The following is a 22,371-nucleotide window of genomic DNA, read 5'->3' as shown; positions in this document are numbered from 1 at the left end:
CATTAAGTATAAAACATGCTACCTGCATCTCGTGAGTTCAAGGTAAATACACCTAAATTGTGCGTAAAGTGTCTTTTTTCTTTGATTTGAGGGTTGCTGGAAATGAATAATACCTGACTGACAGTCAATTAAGATATTTTACGAAGCAAAAACTCTGAACTGAATTTGTACCTTCAAATGGCACATTTAAAAAAAAAATTGAAGGTGCTATAAAAATGTTTTTCTCAAAAATTCCACACAATGACTAATTCATAAGTTCAGGACAAAAATGGGTAATATCACAATATTTGAGGTGCTACAAAAATATGTTTTGTCAATAATTCCATACAATGACTGATGTATACGTAATCAAGGCATCGTTGACTTAATAATTGTTAATAGTTGTTTCAAACATTTAATAATAACAATAAATAACTACAAAGAAATAAGAATGAAATTGAATATGATTGTCTGATTTGTTTGTTTTTTGTTAAAAAAAATCTAAAAACACTTTGAATCTGTAGACTACTGCCTAATAGTCTTATTATTGCCATTTGATGACAATTGCTCATATACTGTAAGCCTAAATAAGTATATTTATTGTTTTGAACAAAGGTTAAATGTTATTTCACAAGTTTCAAAAAGTGCCCCCAATGTTTTGAAAATGCCCCTGGATTTCAGTTAGTGGGGGCAAAAATTGCCCCCAAAAAAATATGTAAATTTCCTACCCTGGTTGGGACGTTATCCAGCAGCCGTGTAGCGTTGGCAGGCTATATCCAGCAGCCACATTGAACTGCAGCAGTCCGTGGGCTACTTTCTCCCCGCAGCAGACGACATGCTGGACTGCAGAGCCTTGAAGCTCCGCCCCCGCTTCTGCACAGAGTGCTCTGTGCTTGTTCATTCAAAGTTCATTAATATTGCACTTGTCATGTATCCTAATTCTGCAAATATCCCCAAACCACGTGTGAAGTAGATCAGATGAGCTTTGGAGGAGATATGTGAAGAACAAACAGACAGATTCCCAGCTTTATGATTAGATGTAGTGCTGGCTACAGTATAGATCCAACCTGCATATGAGTGCAAGTGACCTCCAGGTTAATCAATCATTTTTCAAAACCTCATGTCTTTAAATCTGTATCTCCCTCTGTCTCAGGCGTGCCTCAGGCTCTGTGGTTGACCAAAACCAAACTGATCCCCGGTCTGCCGCCTCAGCTCCTCTCATTAGCAGAGAGTCCTGCCAATCAGATAGCAGATCAGGATGAACGTGTGCAGAACGCCATCAAACACGCCCGCTTCTGGGACACGAAGGAGGAACGGCCGGGCAAAGAGAAATACAGGTAGTGCGTCAGTGTGTTGTCTGGTCAAGTAGATTAACAACTAGTGAGGCACATTTTTGTTTGTGGACACTGAATTACAGTAAAAAAAATCATTAAAGGTGCTTAATACGAAAATTCAGAGCATATCTATTGCCTCCACAGGCTTTCAATATGGCAACAGCTGAGCCGGCAACTACAAGCTAACGGTGCGAACAGCGCTAGTGTGCAAACAATGGCAACAGTGCTGACAGAGCTAACAGTGTGTTACCCTTTCTGGGTTTTACTTATTTAGAACTGGTTCCCTTTTAAAAACGTGTTTCGGGGGGCATCCCTAGCAACCAGTGGGGCACGCTCACATGCACTAGAGGCACGTACAACTGGCCCAGCTACGCCAACAAAGCAAGGAGAAGCTCTGATCACAGCACACACAGAGGGAGAGAGACTTCATTCTCTGCTCAGGTAGACATAACTACACTATATCTTTACATAGACAATATCTTTCTTTATGCTTTATTAATGCTCTGAATATCTTATATAGGGTTGGGTACCGAAACTCGGTGCCAATATGGCACCGGTTCCTATACGTCCGGTATCTACCGGACCGAAACGCAACGCAGATTTCGGTGCTTCCTTTATTCCTTTATTACAACGGGGTACTTAGCACGGTCGCTCATAAGCACAACAACACAGGCACGCAAGCTTCTTCTTCTTCTTTGAGACCAACTGGCGGTTGGCAAACGACGAATTGGCGCATTACCGGCACCAACTGGTAAAATAAAATAAGTCATGAGACGTGGTATTTTGCCAGAGGAGGAAAATATGCTCCTATTTCTGTTTGAAGCTGTAGTGTGTGTACAGAGTGTATGTGTGTTTTGTATTTATTTATATTTATTTAAGTATACTTTAAACAGTTAATATATTGTATATAGAAAAAAGCATCGGTTCAGGCACCGTTTTTGCACCGGTATCGGAAAAAACCCAAACGATACCCAACCCATATCTTATAGAGCAGAGGTCCCCAACCTTTTTTGCACCACGGACCGGTTTCATGTAAGACAATATTTTCACGGACCGGCCTTCAAGGTGTGGCGGAAAAACACGACGAAATAAAATGATACGATCGGCATGAAAACAAATATAAACTGCATGAATAAATACAACTCACAATAACGCTGAATCAGTGGCAGCCCTGAGCTTGTTTCTCTGCAACGAGACCCATCTGGGGGTAACGGGAGACAATGACACCCGAAGTCAGTTCCTGATGTCCAGTCTACTCCGTGATTTTGTTTTGATTGCCGTCACTGCAGAACATCCCGCTTCACAAAGAGGAAGTGTGAAATGGAAGCAGGGTTTTCAGTGCTTTAGTGGCGATCTCAGGATATTCAGCCTTGATAACACCAGCAGAGTTGTTGTCTCAAACATACTTTTAAGGCCGGCGTCATTTACAATCTCCAGCAGCTGATCTTCCTGTCGCCACATATTCTGCAGAGCGGGCTTGGCGCATCAGAATTACTCCTGATATTTAATTAGACTCTTGATATTGTCTGTTAAATGAAGCTTTCATTTTCATGGAAGTTGTCGGCTCTTCTTTTGTCTCCTTAGTGGCCTTTTCCCTTTGCAAAGAAGCCCTCCAAAAGTTATTTACTCATTTTCGCTAGTTTGCGGGTTTAATTTTTGAGGTAACGTATCACCGAGACAAGCGTTTTGACATGTGTCAGGAGCCACAGGCGGATGAAATTGTGAGAGAATCCGGTCATTTTTCAAAATAAAACTTTCAGACTCTGATAATCAATAAAACGGAAATAATATAATATTTATTCTTTCTGTGCGGCCCGGTACCAAATGATCCACGGCCCGGTACCGGTCCGCGGCCCGGTGGTTGGGGACCACTGTTATAGAGAACCTTTAATGTGTTGCAAAATAATTAGTCTTCACTCTCTTTTGTGTAAAATGTGTCCAAATATATACCCCAAAGATCCTACATATTCACAATGAGGGTTTTAGTGACCGTCTTGTGGAATCTGCAGTCTTGAATGATGCAGGTAAAGGTTTGGCTCAGTAGACATGATCCGCAGAACGATCTGTGCCCCCCCCCCCCCCCCCCTCCGCAAGGTGGGGCACAGACCACAGTGAGGCGATGAGTAGCACAGGTTAATGATGACAACAAGCCCCTGGTATTAGAAATACAAAACTAGCCTCCAAAATATTGTTTATGAACCATATATTTCAGTTTCACACTAAATGCGGCCAGTGTGAATTGTCCTCTGTCAGAGGAACACACCGGTTGGGCGCATGAAACCTTTTGTTCTGCGCTATGCAGCCCTCAAAGTAGCACTGGCATCATTGCTGTGACTAGTGCCATAGAAAGCCTTAGTTAGTTGTTCAGGGCCACCTGAAGTCATATACTGTTTGTATTGACTGACCTTTTTAAATGAGCCTCTGTGATCCCCTTTGCTAATGATGAAGTGACTTTGGTGTTGGTGATTCAGAGGTCTGAATATGTCTCTGGCAGCTGGGTTTCTCAAAAGTACAGTTGCCCACTAAATATTTGGTTGAGAATCCGATGCTGATGGCAGCACAGGTGCTTTTATAGTCATTGTTTGGGCAATAAATCACTCCCCTCTCTGTGTGTGTGTTTGTTTGTTCCTCTTCCAGCAACACGTTGCTCTTGAACCTGCTCCATCTGTGTGCAACTCTACAGTCCAGCCGACCTGCAATTGGAAGGAGGATCCTTTCTGAGAAATACTCTTTGGCAGCCACATGGAAAAGAGGTAATACACCGTCTGGGATTACCTGGTGTAGTACTTGTCCTTGTGGAGTTTTTGACCACTACTAGTACTAATGGAGCCATGTGTTTAAAGTGCATGGAGAATTAAAACTCTGGAAAAAAACATTAATCTTTTTAGTCCATGTAGAACAGGGGTCACTAACTGGCGGTCCGGACCCAGGACCTAAAACCGATAGATAATTGAGAATTATAAAATTGACGGAATGCTTCTATTTTAACCGGCGCAGCTTTTCCAGCATTTACGGCACTTGTTCAGCGGTGCAGGAAACACACCGACCAATGCGTTGTAAATCACATCACGGGATGCAGCTCAGCCGATCAAATATGGGTATTCTGACGAGTTTCCTGACTCGAGTGAGATGTACACACACCGTGACACACGAGGAATGACATAGCAGAGCAGAACAATTATTATGCGAGTTGTAAAAATCAAATCACAGGACGATCTCCAAAAGAGAAAATGGCCATAGAGACCAGAGTCTTTAACCAAGAACGGACACTCGTATAGGTGAATTCTTCCCACGGGCCGCTAAAAAACAGTGTGTCTCATATTGAGCAAACGTACCCACTCACATCTGAAATGAAGACAGAAAATAAACCAAAGAGCCCAAAATGATCAGAATCCTAATGCAGAGAATATATATAGAATAGCTCCTACTCATCACTACAGGAAACTATTAAAGTCATGGAAGCATTCTCTAATATCTCCGACTACTCCATTACCTGGAGTAAATCATCCATCCTTCCATTAGATAGTAACAGTTGGGATGGGGCAGCCCATACACCACCTATCCCTTTCTGCACAGGTGCCATCACGTATTTGGGAATACATATTTCCCCCAGGCTGTCAGAGCTGTTCACACTCAACTTCACTCCATTACTTAAAACAATAAATGACGACCTCCTCCGCTGGATGAACCTACCATTATCACTCATGGGCAGAATAGCTACAGTTAAAATGACAATACTTCCTAAAATAAATTACAGATTCACAATGATACCATCTCAACCCACCCACTCCTGGTTCAAGTCGCTTGACTCAATCGTTACTCAATTCTGCTGGAAAAATAAAACACCAAGAATTAAACTGGCCACTCTACAAAAACCAAAAACACAAGGAGGACTTGAAGCTTCACATTATTTTCACTACTCTCTGGCAAATAAACTTCAATACATTCTTAAATGGATCCACCCCAACCAATCAGACAACACATGGTTAGATAGAGAACAGACAGTTTGTAAGGACATTCAGATTTCTGACCTACCATTTTTAAGCCAATCTGTCAAACGCCATCCTTGTTTCAATATACTAACAATAGCAGAAACTCTGACAGCCTGGTGGAAATTCCACAAAATCACTAACATCACTTTTGCACCTTCAAATTTTACTCCCATATGGAACAATCCTGATTTTCTAAGTCACAAGACACCTCTAAATCTCCACACATGGTCCGCTAAAGGCATCACTCATCTGAAACACATGTTCAATAATAACACCATGGTTTCATTCCCTCACTTGGTTCAGAAGTACGGCATCAGGAGCAATCAATTTTTGGAATATCTGCAACTCAAATCATCCGTTCAATCCAAACTTAACATTCAGGCCACTAACCTAGAATTACCCCCCTCAGCCTCAGAATTTATTAATATCCCCTCTTCAAAAAAGTTAATCTCAAAAATATGTAGAGTAATATCACAGTCTGACAAAACATCATCCATACCATCAAGAAAATGGGAATCAGACCTATCCATCACTCCTGATGCTGATTTCTGGAACCAAATCTGCAATAACATCTACTTCATGACTAAAAATGCCAATTTACAACTAATACAGTATAAAATACTTCACAGAATTCATTACACCGGGCAAAAAATGTTTCAAATGGGATTCACGTCAGATATCTGTCCACATTGCACTCAAAGCAGCCCGGATAGCTTTGTTCACGCCACCTGGCACTGCACACCAGTTCATCACTTTTGGGAAAAAATAAGTGAGTCACTGTCTGTCTTCCTGGGCTGCCTCGTCCCTTTATCCCCTTCACTGTGCTTACTAGGAGACATCTCAACAATACATCTGAGTAAAACAAACCACAAATTACTCCTCGTGGCCCGAACTATCGCCAAGAAAACTATCCTCATGAACTGGAAATCAAGGAATAACACACATCGCACACTGGAGAAACTTAATGATAGAATATATTTCAATGGAAAATCTAACCTCATCCATCATATACAATACAACAGAACACCATTCCACCTGGTCATCCCTCAATATGTTTCTGCAAACGTGACGCCACCCATTCTATTAATATTCAAATTTGTATAAGTATTTATCTATTTTTATGTATTTATTACTGTTATTTTTGTTTTGTTGTTTTTCTTGCCTGACAGCCAATTGAAACCCACGTACATGCATACATGAACATCCATATGCACACATACTTACTTTTTTTTGTGTGTGTTTTGTTGTTTTTTTAATTATTATAATTTTTTCCCATCTCAAAAGGCGCGCACACACACAACTGACTATAGGATGTTTGCTGGCTTTTATCCCACTGTTCTTGTTGTTATGTCTATGTGTTGTTATGTATTGTCTCGTCTTTCAAAAATAAATAAAAATCCTAACGCAGAGAATAGAGTGGCTTCTTCACTTCACACCTGAATTTAAAGCTGCAGGGCAATTCAATGAAATAAATTTTTCTAAATTGAATTGCATTATTTTAAGATGCACATTTTTCAAAAGCTTTCTGTCATGTCAGTTATTCATTAATCCAGCCCGTATTTTACTTGAAATGAGAAGAACATTTATTTATGTATTTCTAATCCATCCAGTTAAATTAGAAAACTGAGAATAATAATTGTTAAAATATAATTGGTGTACTTTCTTTATTTGATTTGACAGTTGTTGACACAGACACGTTGTTACTACTAGGCTTCTTGAATATATATATTAGTGCTGGGCAAGTTAACGCGTTAACGCATTCATTAATTAACGCCGACAATTATTTTATAGTGCGTTAACGCATTTTTTTATTTTGAAAGTCCGTTGCTCACTGGCAGCGGTGGAGGAATGGAGACTACAGGACATCGCTGCGGTAAAGTCAGCAGACACTCAGATCAACTCAGCAGACACTTACATGTTAGTGCACCTATGTGCTGAAATTCACCGGAAACGCATTTAAACAGCACAGATCGGGAGCGAGCGAAGGACTTTGTTAGCAGAAAGATTAACGTGAGACAACATCCGGTTTCTTCAGAGGCACATCCGGTTTTCAGAATAAGATGCCAACAAAGTATGAATTATATTCACATTAAGTATAAAACGTGCTACCTGCATCTCGTCAGTTAAAGGGAAAATATACCTAAATTGTGCGTGAAGTGTCTTTATTCTTTGATCGCTGGGTCAGCATCATCATAGGGCTGGGCAGTAATAATTAATTCATAATTCTCAAAATTCTGACCCTTTGCTTTTTTATTAACAGCATTTACTTGTACTTTTACTTTCAATACGTAAGTACATTTAATATCAGAAAATTACTTTTGATACTTAAGTACAATAAATATCAGATACTTTAAGACTTACTCAAGTAGTATTCTAATAGGTGACTTTTACTAGAGTAGTTTTCCAGTAAGGTATCTTTACTTTTACTCAAGTATGGCTTTTGGGTACTTTAGACACCACTGATTACAACACAGATCTGTTATTCACAATGTTGACTTATCAGGGAAATGTTCTATTGTCCCCGGGACGACAGGGCGATGTTAGCCATGACTCAAACCCTGACGCCGGTACTGCCGTACTGTAGAAGAACCAGTACCAGCCTCGGGCTTTCAGAATTTTGACTTGGTACCAAAGTATCAGTTTTCGTGACACCCCTAGTACATTGAGACAACACAGAGCCATCATTGTTGGGCTTTCTGAAGTATTTCAGCTAAAAAGGTAAAATGACAAAGGGCTTGTATAGCCTGTAAACTAGCCTATTTAAAAGGACACCATAACAAATCCTTTTAGAGGAAAATATGTTAGATACCAAACAAACTACCTAAATATTCTGGTGTTGTGCAGAACCCCTTAGAAAGGAATCCCATTGTACTTGAGGAAACATCTTTTAATAGATTCAGACATATGCATTTTAATAGTAATACTAAGGGTAAACCTTATCCATACAGCACCTTTTAAACAGCTTCAAGAAGGGATTTAAAAGACGTTTCTGATTCTGCAAGCCGCAGATCTTCGTATCAACATCACATTTTACTGTAAGTGCTGACCTTAGATTGTGTAGAAATAGATGTCTACATCAGATAATGTACAGCAACTAAAATTGCAGAAGCGCTAAAACTTCATGGAGGCAATAAGCAATTCAGGGATATTAGGGGAGACCAGAGTCAACAAGTTGTGAGTGAACTGATTCCCTGACTAAATATATTTCTTGCATTCAACAAACATTTTGCATTTTAGTATGAAGGTATTTGTATTTAAAAATCTGTAAGAGAACCCAAGTGACAACATTTTGACCTCTCCTAAAAACCAGGCCAAGGAGGACAGGACATGGTCTCTCGTGTTTCTGATTTCCTCTTCTAATAATAACACTCATCCTAGCTTCTCTCATTCCTTCCTTCTCTCCTCCCGCTTTTCCTCTGCACTCCATTTTCCTTTTACGTCCAATGAATCCCTTCTCCTCTGCTCAAACCCTCGTCTTCCTCTTGCTGCTCTCCATGCTATAACCAGCTGGTAAACGGCAATGCATGTGTTTATCATTTATTTGGATCTCTCTAACTATGCAGGTAGAAGATGAGACATGCATGTTCTTGCTTTATACGTCGAATATAACTTCTGGGCGGTATGACCAAAAATCCATATCACGGTATTTTTTAAGACTCTACCGGTTTCACGGTATATCACAGTATTTTGTTCCGCCTTAATGCAGTGACTGGCCGTGCAGTTTATACCTGGGCCTTGTTGTGAGAAAAAACTTTATCTCCCACACTCAGAGCGGATTTAAGAGGACAACGAAAGCTCTCAAGAGGCGTTTAGTTATATCAAAAGCAATAGGTTTATTATCAACAGAGTTATTCAGCCCAGCAGTTATACGTGCACGGGTCACTAATAGCTTCACTCTCAGAGATCCACCATAAGCACACACTTGAACATAGCAGCGTGATGATTTATGTAGGGTTCCTCTTATGGAAGCCCATTGGTCAAATCAAAGAAGCAGGCGGAGCGTGTTTGTACACGTAAGACACCTGGTTGGAGGCCTGGGCAAATCCGCCCACACTGGCCCCTCCTAGAAGGCGTTGTCTTCTGTCAGTGTGAGGTGAGATGTTGTAGAGAGTGGACCTGTGGAAAGTGGAGACTGCTAGGGCGTTGTCCCTTTCCTGTATCTCACTCGTCTATTGTTTCTACCTTATCTAAGATGGCGGCCTATTCCTTGTGACGCAGTTAAATCAGTAATCTCCCTCTTGCTTCTCCCTTGCCCTAGCGTGTACTGTGTGTATTGCGTGAGTGGTTAATAAAGCTGCATAAGCTAATGGTTATTAAAGCTGCAAATAAGCTATTTTTATCAACAGCCTTCACTGCTGTCCTGCAGCTGAAATACCACCTTATAGCCACATTGTGGCACCACAGCTTCTATTCGTTTTTAAGGCTGTAACTATGTATAAGTCGTTTGAATAATGAGAGAGCATTTAGAAAATGCAAAAGCCTAAATTCAGGAAAATATAATGTTCTCAGCTGGTCTGGCTGTGGGATCCACAGTCATTCCTTAATGACAAGCCGCGAACCAAAGAGATTATCATAGGACTTTACTTTCACAACTTGAAAGTTGAACGTACTGCTCTGCAGTGTCGTTCCTTGTCTCAGTCTCCTCTGTCATGGTGTCTGGTACAGCTTACTCTGGTCAGAATGTCCATATATGATTGGCTGAGCTGCATCACGTGATGTGATTCACTACCCATCAGCCTCTGCTGGCTGTTAAGTTTCGTTTCACGATAGTCACGTGCTCGCCCACTGACCAATCACAGCACACTCTGCACCTTGCGGCAGAGCCTGTACAGGGACACTGAGCAGCATGTAATGCTGACGTCATTATAGGACAGCCCGCCACTGGCTTAATGCATTAATTAATTAATGGCGTAAACTAACACAAGAACGGCCGGTCAACCGGCGGTGAACAGCTGTTTGTGTGGCGTGTCTTCCGTCACTTCCTGTTTCCTTCACCTACTGGGTCCTAAATCCCTCCATGTATCAACGTACATTTACAATAAATACCACACATATTACGGTAATCAGCGTTGCATATGTGTCTGACCTAAATACTGTAATGGAATAAATTCAATTAAATCGGAGAAGATAGTTTGGTTCACAAATTAATAAAAATAGTCTTCAGAAGATTTCAAGTTTGTCCGTTTCTCCTTTATTTCCTTGCAAGGAGGAGCCATCTCAAAGCTGTACATATCTGTCAGCACTTTGAGAAGACTGCTTCGAGTTGAAGAAACCCGCAGTTTAAATACTTTCTGAAACATTCCTTACTCCTGAGATCATGCACAGAGGGGGTTGTGAAAAAGCCCCTTGTCACGTTTACAACAGAAAACCCCCTCATGCTGGGCCTGGATAAAGGTGGAGGTCTAAACAGACGTGAGTACAGGTTCCTGCTGTTTTAAATACATTGATAAGGCAGGGTATGCTAAATGCAGCATCTGCTCCAAGCAGATGAACTACAGCAACAATGGATCACATGTCCTCTCATCACACTGTTCACACTGTTTACTGTGATGACCACAGCCAGTGTACCAACAGTCCCACGTTGCTTTACAGTAACAGTGGAAGTTAATAGTAAGCCGTACAGTAACGGGGTTCAATGAAACTGAATCACTTTATTTTTTTACAGGCGATGGTTCTCGCTACTCTTGCTATCTTTGGTTTTCATATGACTAAAACTTTTGAAAATGAGACCTCGGTCTCAATGGATTTTGTCTAAATAAAGGTTAATATTAATAATGGAGCAGAAATACTGAATAATAACTGAATAAATGTCTTATCACTTAATTTGATTCTCAGAGTACATCAGAATGCTACATTTTAAAGCTCATATTTAAAATAAAGGAGGGGGTGTGTCACCTTTTTCACCTCATGAGTTTGCAGGTATGCAATCAACAATATCGTCCCCATTCACTTAAACTGCACATGGATGCACGTGTGAAGCTGCGTTCACACCGAACGTGTCAAAAATTTGACTCACCGCAAAATCGCGTCCAACGCGCCGCCGGTTGTGTTCACACCAAACGCAATTTGCGCAATTCGCGCAGCGCCGGAGAGGGGCCGTGGTTTATCGACCTGGATCCGTTCAACTGTCCGCCATTAACCATGGAAGAAATAACCTATATTTCTACGTGTTGTGGAAGTCACAGATATCCCGGTAAACTAAACGCCGTCATGTCTGGTTCATAATATTGTTCAGAGGAGCTCCGTGGATTTTATCGAGCTGTATTCACTGTGTCTAGCAAGCCACCGGTCGCTGTTTACTACAGCTGTAGGAACACAAAATAAACTGATTTGGCTGTGATTCAACAGCAATCAACCGACAAAAAGGGACTCCGAAATAACTACGTAATGATGCCGATTTGTAGGCTACTTGTCTTCTCAATGGAGCTCTGATGGATCGGTGCTAGGCTATGCTAACATCGTAGCAGCTCCACCAACACTCATAATAACGTCATGTAGACGTAAATACGGCAGCGTCTATTCATTGTTTGTATCGTATGGTTTACACACACATTTATACACATAGTTTGGTCCGGTCTCTATTGATATGAGGTATCGTAGAGCTCTGGGTGAACACAGACGGCTACAGTATTTATTTCCTGATTCAACAGCGGCAGAAAGTCAGTGATGACAGGGGGAGCAACTCAATGCTGATAGGCTATCGCGCCACAGCGTCACGCGATTATTTCGCAGAAGTTGAAAAATTTCGCGGTGGACGCGTCCATCGCGCCGCAAAATCGCGTCCAACGCGCCATGCCATCGCAAAATTGCGGCGCGCCAGACTCATCGTGTCGGTGCATAGCCTTTGTGTGTAATCTCGACGAGCGTCAAATTTTCCACGCGTCTGGTGTAGGGTTGGGCACCGAAAAACGGTGCCGGTATGGAACCGGTTCCTATACGTCCGGTACCTACCGGACCGAAACGTAACGCAGATTTCGGTGCTTCTGTTCGGTGCCTGAGCCGATTGAAATACTTTTTTTACACTACCCTGATGACTCCGTCCTGGCAGCAGGACTCAGTCCTCCGCTCCTCACTCATAGTATTATTACAACGGGGTACGTAGCGCTGTCGCTCATGAGCACAACAACACAGGCACGCGAAAGCTTCTTCTTCTTCTTCTTCTTCTTCTTCTTCTTCTTCTTCTATGAGACCAACTGGCGGTTGGCAAACGACGAATTGGCGCATTACCGCCACCAACTGGTAAAATAAGTCATGAGACGTGTCTTATTTTGCCAGATAATTGCTGAAGTTTGAAGCTGCAGTGTGTGTACTGTGTGTGTGTGTGTGTGTGTGTGTGTTTTGTATTTACATTTATTTAAGTAAACTGTTAACAGTTAACATTGTTCATAGTTAAAAAGTTTGAAGCTGTAGTTTGAAGCCAAGTGTTTTGTATTTATTTATATTTATAGTATACTTTAACAGTTAATATATTGTTCAATTTGAGGATCGGTTCAGGCACCGTTTAGGCACCGGTATCGTTTTAAAAGTATCGTTTTAGCACTGGTATCGGAAAAAACCCAAACGATACCCAACCCTAGTCTGGTGTGAACGCAGCATGAGTCTGCAGGCCTGTGGCTCTGTTCTACCTAGAGACAGAGAGGTGAAATCTGATTGGATAAAAGCTCTACTTAAAACAAGCTGCACTGGAAGCAGAGCAACTGAGGAAGACAGGAGCTGTGCAAAGAGAAAATAAGATAATGGAGAAAATAATTTTATAAATTATAATACATGTAGTGTATTTATGAAAAATTATTAAATTATAAAATAGCTATAAATTTGTGATTCTTTTTAGGCCAGTAGAGAAGGCCTTGCAGGCCCTGACGGCCCGCCACTGTTGTAATGTTCCGGACCTTTGCACGAGGAGATTTTCTCAATCTGGACCTTTTTGAAATGTACTTGAATACCCCTGATGTAGAACATGGTGCAGTGGTGCAATTCGACCTCTTGTGGCCACAATGAGTATTACAACAACAAACAATTGATCTGGCAAAAAGAAAAGAATAACTTTTATTCACAGATGAAAAATAAGTGACTGAGAACATTATCCTGGCAAACCCCCCCCCCCCCCCCCCCCACTCCCCGTTTCATAAAAGAAGAAACATTTATGGAAGTTAGGTTTTGCCAAGAGTATCTTCTTTTTTCATCTGTTCTTGAGTCAACTCAGGGGAGAAAACTATTTAGGTCACACTTAGAAATTGATCACCAGAAAGAAAATGTTTTCTCTCTTCAGGGCTTCCATAATTCTAACGGACTTCCATTTTCGTTCCATGTTTGATCACCAGGTGAGGACGTGTTCCAGATCAGGGGTCAGAATGGTTTACTGCATAACTGCATGGATGCTCTCCCAGAGGTTTCTGGGAAACAGGAAGTGGACGAGACAGCAGATCATGTCCTGGAAAGCTTGTACCCTGTCTCCCCCACCATCGACCTGCAGCAAGTTCACGTGTACAAGGAGGAGCTGAACTGCACTGGTGTGTGTGTGTGTGTGTTCCCTGAGGCTGTGTGTATGGCAAGGAGTGTCACTTTGTCCAGTGCTCCGTCCTGCTAATGACGTCTCTGTCATCCAATCAGGTTTCAGGGGTGACTACCCTTATCCTCATGCCCACACGCTGTACTTTCTGGAGGGAGCCGATGCTGGCTGTAAGCTCCGGCCAGAGCAGTTCAGAGCCAAGATGCTCATGTTCACCTTTGGAAATGCTCTGGTCCGTGCGCACACACTTTATAGGGTAAGGATGTACGCATCAATTTTAGCAGGGTGCCATTATACACAGCAAGTCTGTGAACATACAGTATTACCAGTTGCTGATCCACATTCTTAAACTCCATAATGATCCTTGTCTCTTTCTACCTCTTACACTGTGTCTGTGTGTGTCAGAGTCAGCCCCAGCGCGTATTAGATCGTCCCATAACAGTACAGGCAGTGGGGACCAACGGCAGAATTTTCCAGTTTATGGTCCTCCAGCTCAACACCACAGATCTCTCAGGAGACGACGGCATCAAGAACCAGGTGCTTCATTCTTCTTCTTTATTTTTTATCAATAACTGCATGTGGTGCTTAGAGGAAGTAACAAGTTGCCAGATGTTAGCGGCTTCATAGGGACATTTGTTCCACTACTGCGGAATATGCCTCTATTAACTAGAGGACTATTGCTTCTGCATGGGTAGACCGAATAAACAGTACAATTCAAAACAGCACAGAACGCCCAGCAGTAAATACAATGAAGCTCATGTTTGGTTAAATCGGCTTCAATGACCAAGGGAAGGCCTTTACACACTGGGGACGAAAATGCAAACACTTGACTGCGAATATTTTGTATCAAAACTATTACGTATCAGAAACTATGCAAATTTGCCACAGTTGCAACCCTTTGTCTATAAAAGGTTATATATTATTATATGTATATTCACGCAGGCAGGGGTGTTGTACAATACAGGCGTGAGTTCTGAATATGTCCATTCCTCACAATGTGATCGGTTGATGCCTTTATTTGCACTTCAGCTACCGCTGCGTAATATTTTGCGTTGCAAGGGAAAGTATTCATGACAAGAATTTGAAAAAATACATTGACGTACAGTGAGTGCAATTTTTTTTTTTCAATGTACAGATAAATAACTAATTTGTAAACTGCAATAGAGTAGTGCAAAAGGTTGCTGGGATAAGTGAAGGGTGGATTAATGAAACAGCTTTTTATACATATAGCTTTGTATACATGCGGTAGGTGGATATGACATATACAGCTATGCTTGTATTTATATTGGTAGTGATGATATTAACAGGCTATAAAACAGTGAGTATTTAAACTATAATATATGATATATTGATTAAGTGGGTGTCTGGTGTTGGGGCGTTTTTGACACTGCATGATTGATTTAAGTGTTCATGGGCCTTTGGGAAAAAGACCTGTTCTTGTGTCTGGTAGTTTTTGCGTACAGGGTTCTGTAGCGCCTCCCAGAGGGGAGAAGATGAAACGGGTTGTGTTTATCTTGGCATACTAAATAGCACGGTAGTGTGGGTATTTGAACGCACAGCGTAATTGACCTTCGCCCAATACTCATCTTTGCTGAATGAATGAAAAAAACACAGGACATGATGTCCTGTGTTTGAACGCATCACAATTATCAGCTTTAACAGCCGTTAGTGCTCTTATTTAGCCAAGCAGGACCGTGCTGCCCACTGGCTGCTGATGTTACCTAGCTCTCCTGCTGCTGATCTGTACTAGTTTGCACATGTGCAGTACGGAACGGGGAGAATGTACAGTGTTGTGCCTGTGTAGCGTAATGAGCTGATATGTGATACCATAATAGGATAGCGGATCAGTGCATAGACTCGCATGCTCGCCGATACCCGATCCTGCATTTTAGGCTGTATTGGAGGCATTTTTGGTACTGGTCTGCATGACTGATCCACTAAGTCTACAGGGGGAGACTGTTCACCATTCAAGAGATTTTCTGTGGAGAATATCTTCAACATCAAATGATGTCCATCGTGACTAAAAGTGTTCAGTCTGGTTGCACAGAGATCAGGACCTAATGAGGATATTGGGAATGTGTGTTTGCACCTCGCTACTGGTTAATGCTTTTATTGAGGACTGAATAATATGTTGTACACACATGCAAATAAACCTGTCCTCAGAACGAGTTTTCATGAATATTTTTCATCAAGTATTGAAAAAATAGTCTGTGCTGGTAACACAACCAGTTTGTCAGTTCTCCATATCAATCAGAATCCCCGAGGTTAGAAAGAGTTTGCTGCTTCTTTGTTCATTGTCTGCTGGGTTGTTGAAATGCTGTCTGCTCCATGCAGGTGTGGCTGGATGAAGATGTTGAGCTCTATGACTTTGCAAAAGTGCGACCCCTCATCAAGAAGAAGCAAGTGAAGGTATGACCAAGATCCACTTCTGTCTGTTGGTAACTGACTCACCATGCTCAGTGTGACTTACAGCCATGTTCTTTCAACACTGTTGCCTCCTCAGCAAATATGAAACATTACCATTATTTAAAGGGTGGGTCCATTATTATTGTTATTATTATTATTTTTAGGTTTGTATATCATTCTGTAGCTTCCCAGTGATGTTCCTTATGTATTTAAATTTTAGTATGTACGGTATGTTAAAGTGTCAAAATGCTATTTTCCCAAGCCTTTTGAACAAAACATTTCCTCTATGACATTATACTGGTTTCTGCATGATGATACTACATATACAGTATATAGTCAGTGCATACAGTACATTAGATGGAGGTCGGGACGCTCCCAGTTTGGAGAAGCAGACAGGAGAACACGGGCACTGTACTGCTGTGTACGCCACGTTAGTTTAGAGCCTAAGGCACACAATAACAAACAAACGGCAGTAGACCGACCGTGTGTTCTGTGAGCTAAAACTACTGTTTTTGTCAATGGAGTCTGGTGGTTTTAAAGAGAGCCTCAATGGACATAACGGGTTCAGCTCCCTGTCAGAAAGGTCTGTCTGATGGCAAGGTTAAGCGGTGAAAATAATCATGGTCGGCCAGCTCTGGGATCTCTGAGGGAACACGAATCCACAAAGGAAATCAGAGTGTTACCTGTCAAAAGAGACCAAAACCATGCATGTACTCCAAATGGTTCAAGAACAGCTTTCAATTTCTCTGGGTATGCCTTGGATAGGTGTTTTAGGCTCATTGTACTGGAGTGGTAACAGCTTAAGTTGTTTTTAAAACTTAGCACAGTTAACGCAATGAATGTGTGTGTACTAGTAACTGATAGGTGACAGAGAAAATGAAAGGAAGGATATTAAAGTTGTGTTGCTGATTGGTGGATGTGTGTCTCCCTGCAGGTACCAGCTGGTCTGACAGGATACAAGCCTGAAGTCTTCAGCAAGTTCCTGGCCCTGTACCTGCACGGGGCTGTGTAGGAGTGTGTGTGTGCGTGTGTGAGAGAGAGAGTCACCAGGTGTGTGTGTGCGTGTGTGTATGATCTAAACCAATATCTTACCAGACGATATTCTCGATTCCTTTCAAACTGTCAATAAACTGGTTCACAACAATATTACATTGTCTGGATAAGTTGAACAGGCTGAAACTACAAAATTCATGTGAACACACTTGACTCCATCATCGTCTGTTCTTGCAACTGTAGGAGCTCACTCAATAAAATTACTCTTATTTTGAATGTGTACTTTTTTTTTTTAGTTTTTGTGCCTTATGGTGTACATTGAAAATGAACAACATCAGTTCCATCAGTTCTGACAAATGTTCCTCCTCCGATTATATAGCAGATATAATGACACACTAGTACTCTGTCATGTGAAGAGACAGCAGTAACAGGGTCCTTTTGCAAATAGGAGTTATCTATTATGGGCAAAGTACCTAGAAGTGATTTGAATAATTATTTACTTTTTCTTCTAAAAATTACCATTATTTGGAAAATTCACATTATGATCACAAAATGAATAATCGAATACTAAGCCAATTGCTGTGTGTTGTTTTCTAGTAGTGATTCTTTAAGTCTTTGTTGGTAGTACGTATTCATGATGCACCGCAACCTCACTCACATTTCAAATATTAGACTGCAGTTTTAATAACCTTTAATATATCCCACCTGCATCATAATTATTTCACTTAGGAATGTTTTCTATCAAAAATATTTCATGCCAGTCGCGGTGAGGTCATGTTATTAACAGCTGGTCTAACACGGTTAGCATTTGAACATGTTTAGTCTTAATTAATGAGGTTTTTATTTTGAAAGGTATTACTTGAACACCCTCTGATGATGGCGTTATCTAGTGTAATGTGCTACCAACGTTTAGCTTGTGTTCAGAGAGAAGTTGGCAAAGGAAGGCCATCCAGAAGAAGCACCACAGAAGAAAACATATCAACCAGACTGAGGATTGGGCACACAAGGCTGAACAAAACAATGCAACTAATAAACACCCAGCAGGACGATGTGAGCACTGCCAAATACCAGAATCTGTAGACCATATCATTTGTCTTTGCCAGAAATTCACACTCCAGCAGAGAGGTTGAAGAGGAAGCTGGGAGTGGAGGAACTAAACTTAAAATATGCATTAACCTTGGGGGCAGGAAATGTACTAAATTACGTGAAATAAACAGGATTGAGTAAAATAATTTAAGTCACCGAAATGATAGAACTTCCTTTTTTTTTTTTTGTAAGAGGATAGGTTACTCTAGTCCACACTCCAATACAGTAGGTGGCGGGAATGCACCTTTTACTGGATGCCATCCGCCGTAAAGCTTAAAAGAAGAAGACGGTTTAGCGTGACACTTCTACATGTCGCTGTCAGGTACGTGCACTGTAAAGTAAGCTAACATGTCAAAGTAGAACTGTTAAACTTTCATTTTAGTCCCTGTTTACTCTAATAACAGGGACGTTTGTAGCATATACGTTAGCTATCGTTACTTAAGCCATATATAATCGAGCATAAATTAGACTGGAAGGTTTTTAAGAATAAATGATTATATATGCAGTAACGTTATGTGACTAAATTAGCAGGTCTCTTGTCGCCTGTACTAGCAGTTACACAGGCAAAGCTTCCATTTTACGGAATAAAAGTTAAAGGTAAAGTAACGTCAACATGTCATCTCGTTTAATGCCAACCTTTACAAAATGCGTAACGTTACGTAATATCTAACGTTAGCTAGATGTAACGCTTTACGTTATATCTCGCGAGATATACCGTACGCTGGAACCAGACTTCTAAACCTCTCACTCCTGTTCTCCAGGTGTTGAGGCAATTAGCTCCTGCAATGCTCCCATTTAAACTCTCAGAAAAGGCGACACTTCTAGATCCCTGTGGCTGGCATACCTGTGGTTCTAAGCAGACTCCATTGAGATTTGATAATGGTCTGTGGTGCATTGATCCACCATGCAGCACTGACGTTATATGTCAACCATCACCTTAAACCTCAGTTTAACTTCAATTCAATTTATTTTGTATCTACGTTTGTTGGATGTCTGTTGGGTCAGTTTCTGAAGAAAAGGACGTCAGTTGAAAATGAGTCATTGAACAGGAAGCTGTTGCAGTGAAAGATGTGGCCATCATTGACCTGATGTGTCATGGATTGAGGACATTGCCTGTGACTGTTGCTTCCCAAAAAACCCCAGATATTCCTTGTATAAAGACAAAATGAGAAATGTTCAAATTAATTAATTCAAGACACATACGTTGATATATTCTAGGGGTGTAACGGTTCACAAAATTCTCTGTTCGGTTCAATACAATACAGTGGAGCCACGGTTTGGTACGTCTTCAATAGAGCAAGAAAGCAGAAATGCCAAATCCTCGCTGGTGACACTCTCAAGGGGACATGTCTGAAGAACATAGCTCTTCATCTCCATTCAGTAGTGAGGTAATGTGTCGTTACAGTCAGGTAGCTTTGTGTCTGAAGAACATAGCTCTTCATCTCCATTCAGTAGTGAGCTCCTCACTAAAATCCTAAAATCAAACAGGTTACATGTGGTAATCGTTATACTTTTATGCTTTCATATTTTTCTGCAATCTTCTTACACCACATTGTCTCATAATCTGTCCGTGCTGCTACAGGCTGACATCTTGTTAAATGCAGTGGTGGGCCGTCAGGGCCTGCAAGGCCTTCTCTGCTGGCCTAAACAGAATCACAAAGCTATTTATATTTAACAAAAAACAAAACAAAAAATACAAAAACTATTTAATAATTTTTCTGAAATACACGACATGTATTATAATTTATAAAAATATTTTTCCCATTATCTTATTTTCTCATTGCACAGCTACTGTCTTCCTCAGTTGCTCTGCTTCCAGTGCAGCTTGTTTTAAGTAGAGCTTTTATCCAATCAGATCTCACCTCTGTGTCTCTAGGTAAGAACAGAGCCAGAGGCCTGCAGACTCTCACCTGCAGCCAGTGCAGATTAAAGTAAATGGGGACGATATTGTTGATTGTCATAGTGTTCAACCAATCAGATCTTTAGTTTGACATGTTGGGCGTATTCTTTGACGTGTCAGCGCCTGCTAGCGGCCTATAATGACGTCAGGATTACATGCCGCTCAGTGTTCATCTGTAGCTTTCCCGCTAGGTGCAGAGTGTGCTGTGATTGGTCAGTGGGCGAGCACGTGACTATCGTGAAACGAAATTTAACAGCCAGCAGAGGCTGATCGGCAGTGAATCACATCACGTGATGCAGCTCAGCCAATCAAAATGCATTCTGACTGTGTTGAGCTGCACCATGATACAGGGTGCTGAGCCGAGGAAAGACATTGCAGAGCAGTATGTTCAATGTTCCAGTTGTGAAAGTAAAATCCTATGATAATCTCTTTGGGTTGTGGCTTGTCATTAAGGAATGACGGTGGATCCCACAGCCAGACCAGCTGAGGACGTTATATTTTCCTTAATTTAGGCTTTTGCATTTTCTAAATGCTCGAGCATTATTCAAACGACTCGTACCGAACGGTTTAATATGAAGATGTACATAGTTACAGCCTTAAAAATGAATAATAGCTGTGGTGCCACAATGTGGTTATAAGGTGGTATTTCAGCTGCAGGACAGCAGTGAAGGCCCAGGTATAAAATGCACGGCCCGCCACTGGTTAAACGAATGATTGTAAATCATTAAAATGAGCTCAAACATTTGGTGATGTTGGAAACCTTTGGGATGTTCATTGCCAAGTTCACTGGTTATCAATACAATGTGGTATTTTATGACAGTCATGCATTATCAACAATGTTAATGTTTTTAGCCACATTTAGACTTATCTTTGAGTCATCTACAGGTGTATAGATGGAGCACGGAGATGCATATTTATTACTTTGGTATTTGGTATTATTTTTCTTAAAACTGCCCAAGACAACTGACAAAAAAAACTGAAAATTGAATTCATCCGAAGAAACGTTTCTCCCCTCAGCTTTGAAGATGAGTTCCAGAGTGTCAGGTCATCTGGAGAAAGCAGAGGAGGAGGAGGAGGAAGAGGAAGACGAAGAAGGGAGCGTCAACCCGACAGAGGTGAAAATGAGTCAGATAGTGATGCCCTGTCACAGCAACCATCAACAGGAGCTGAGCGTGGGTCAGCTGCTGAAATGGATAGACTCCTCTGCCTGCCTGTCCGGTGAGAGGTGTGTGTGCGTGTGCGTGTGTGTGTGTGTGCGAGTGTGCGTGTGCGTGCGTGCGTGAGAGATTCAGTGAATATTAGTCATGTGGTGTGTGTTGATTTCATCTGTGAGTGTCCACGCTATGTCGTGACCCCCTGACGAGCCAGACGGGACATGAGGACATATGTTTTGTTTCACATGGGCAGCTGAGCGGCATGCTGGGTGTCCCTGCGTCACTGCCTCCATGGATGACATCCACTTTGAACATACCATCAGGTAACAGGAAGAATGTGTACAGAGACGTGGGTCCGTCTGCATTGCTGGTGTGTGTATACAGTTAACAGCATTCTTCCTCTCTGTCTCTGTGTTCAGCGTGGGCCAGGTGGTGAACATCAAGGCAAAGGTCAACAGAGCCTTTAACACCAGCATGGAGGTAAGATCAGTATATCTGTTACTTCACATTCATACCACTACACCCAATGTTTCTAATGCAATACACTTAGAATTAACAAAATCAATTAGATTTAGTTAAATATTCTACTGGATTTGGAATTACGCCAGATTACAGTACCGTAACTGTCAAATTGTAGCCTTTATTTACCTATGTAGCAGAGAGACTTATGAAATACTTATGGCCCTTATATTAAGCCCCTTCCTGACTTCCTAGTCAGTAGTTCCACCCCCCCCCCCCCATTTTTACCCTGCCTTCCTTAGCGACTGACCTTTATTTGTTTGTATTTTAACACCTGCTTTTATGTGATAATTTACAGTAATTGTATTTAGCTATGTAGATAGATTGATTTGATTTTTTCAGCTTTTAAATAATCTGTTGCTGGTTTTTCCGCTGCCACCACAATACAACGGAGGAATGTAGGTGAAGGAAACAGGAAGAGATGGAAGAGACTCCACACAAACAGCTGTTCACCGCTCGCTGCCAGCCGGTCGGCCGGCCGGTTCTTGTTTTAAAAATG

The 22,371-nt window shown here is 41.4% G+C and overlaps 1 protein-coding gene across 1 annotated transcript in view; it reads left to right on the top strand.

Annotated features, from left to right (window-relative positions):
• The window catches only part of LOC306789151 (acyl-coenzyme A thioesterase 11-like), a 48,203-nt gene that overhangs the window by 2,530 nt on the left and 23,302 nt on the right, over positions 1-22,371 (top strand). The window contains exons 2-12 of the mRNA XM_079284957.1: positions 1,133-1,316; positions 3,951-4,066; positions 13,627-13,815; positions 13,916-14,070; positions 14,220-14,351; positions 16,149-16,223; positions 17,155-17,228; positions 18,622-18,632; positions 21,217-21,417; positions 21,607-21,676; positions 21,773-21,833. Coding sequence (XP_079141083.1) covers positions 1,133-1,316; positions 3,951-4,066; positions 13,627-13,815; positions 13,916-14,070; positions 14,220-14,351; positions 16,149-16,223; positions 17,155-17,228; positions 18,622-18,632; positions 21,217-21,417; positions 21,607-21,676; positions 21,773-21,833 — 1,268 coding nt within the window. The remainder of the gene's footprint in view (positions 1-1,132; positions 1,317-3,950; positions 4,067-13,626; positions 13,816-13,915; positions 14,071-14,219; positions 14,352-16,148; positions 16,224-17,154; positions 17,229-18,621; positions 18,633-21,216; positions 21,418-21,606; positions 21,677-21,772; positions 21,834-22,371) is intronic.

The sequence above is a fragment of the Melanostigma gelatinosum genome (assembly GCF_949748355.1).
Source record: "Melanostigma gelatinosum genome assembly, chromosome: 15".
NCBI lineage: Eukaryota > Metazoa > Chordata > Actinopteri > Perciformes > Zoarcidae > Melanostigma > Melanostigma gelatinosum.
Note: the sequence above shows the minus strand (reverse complement) of the source record. Positions and strands in the feature narration are given on the sequence as shown.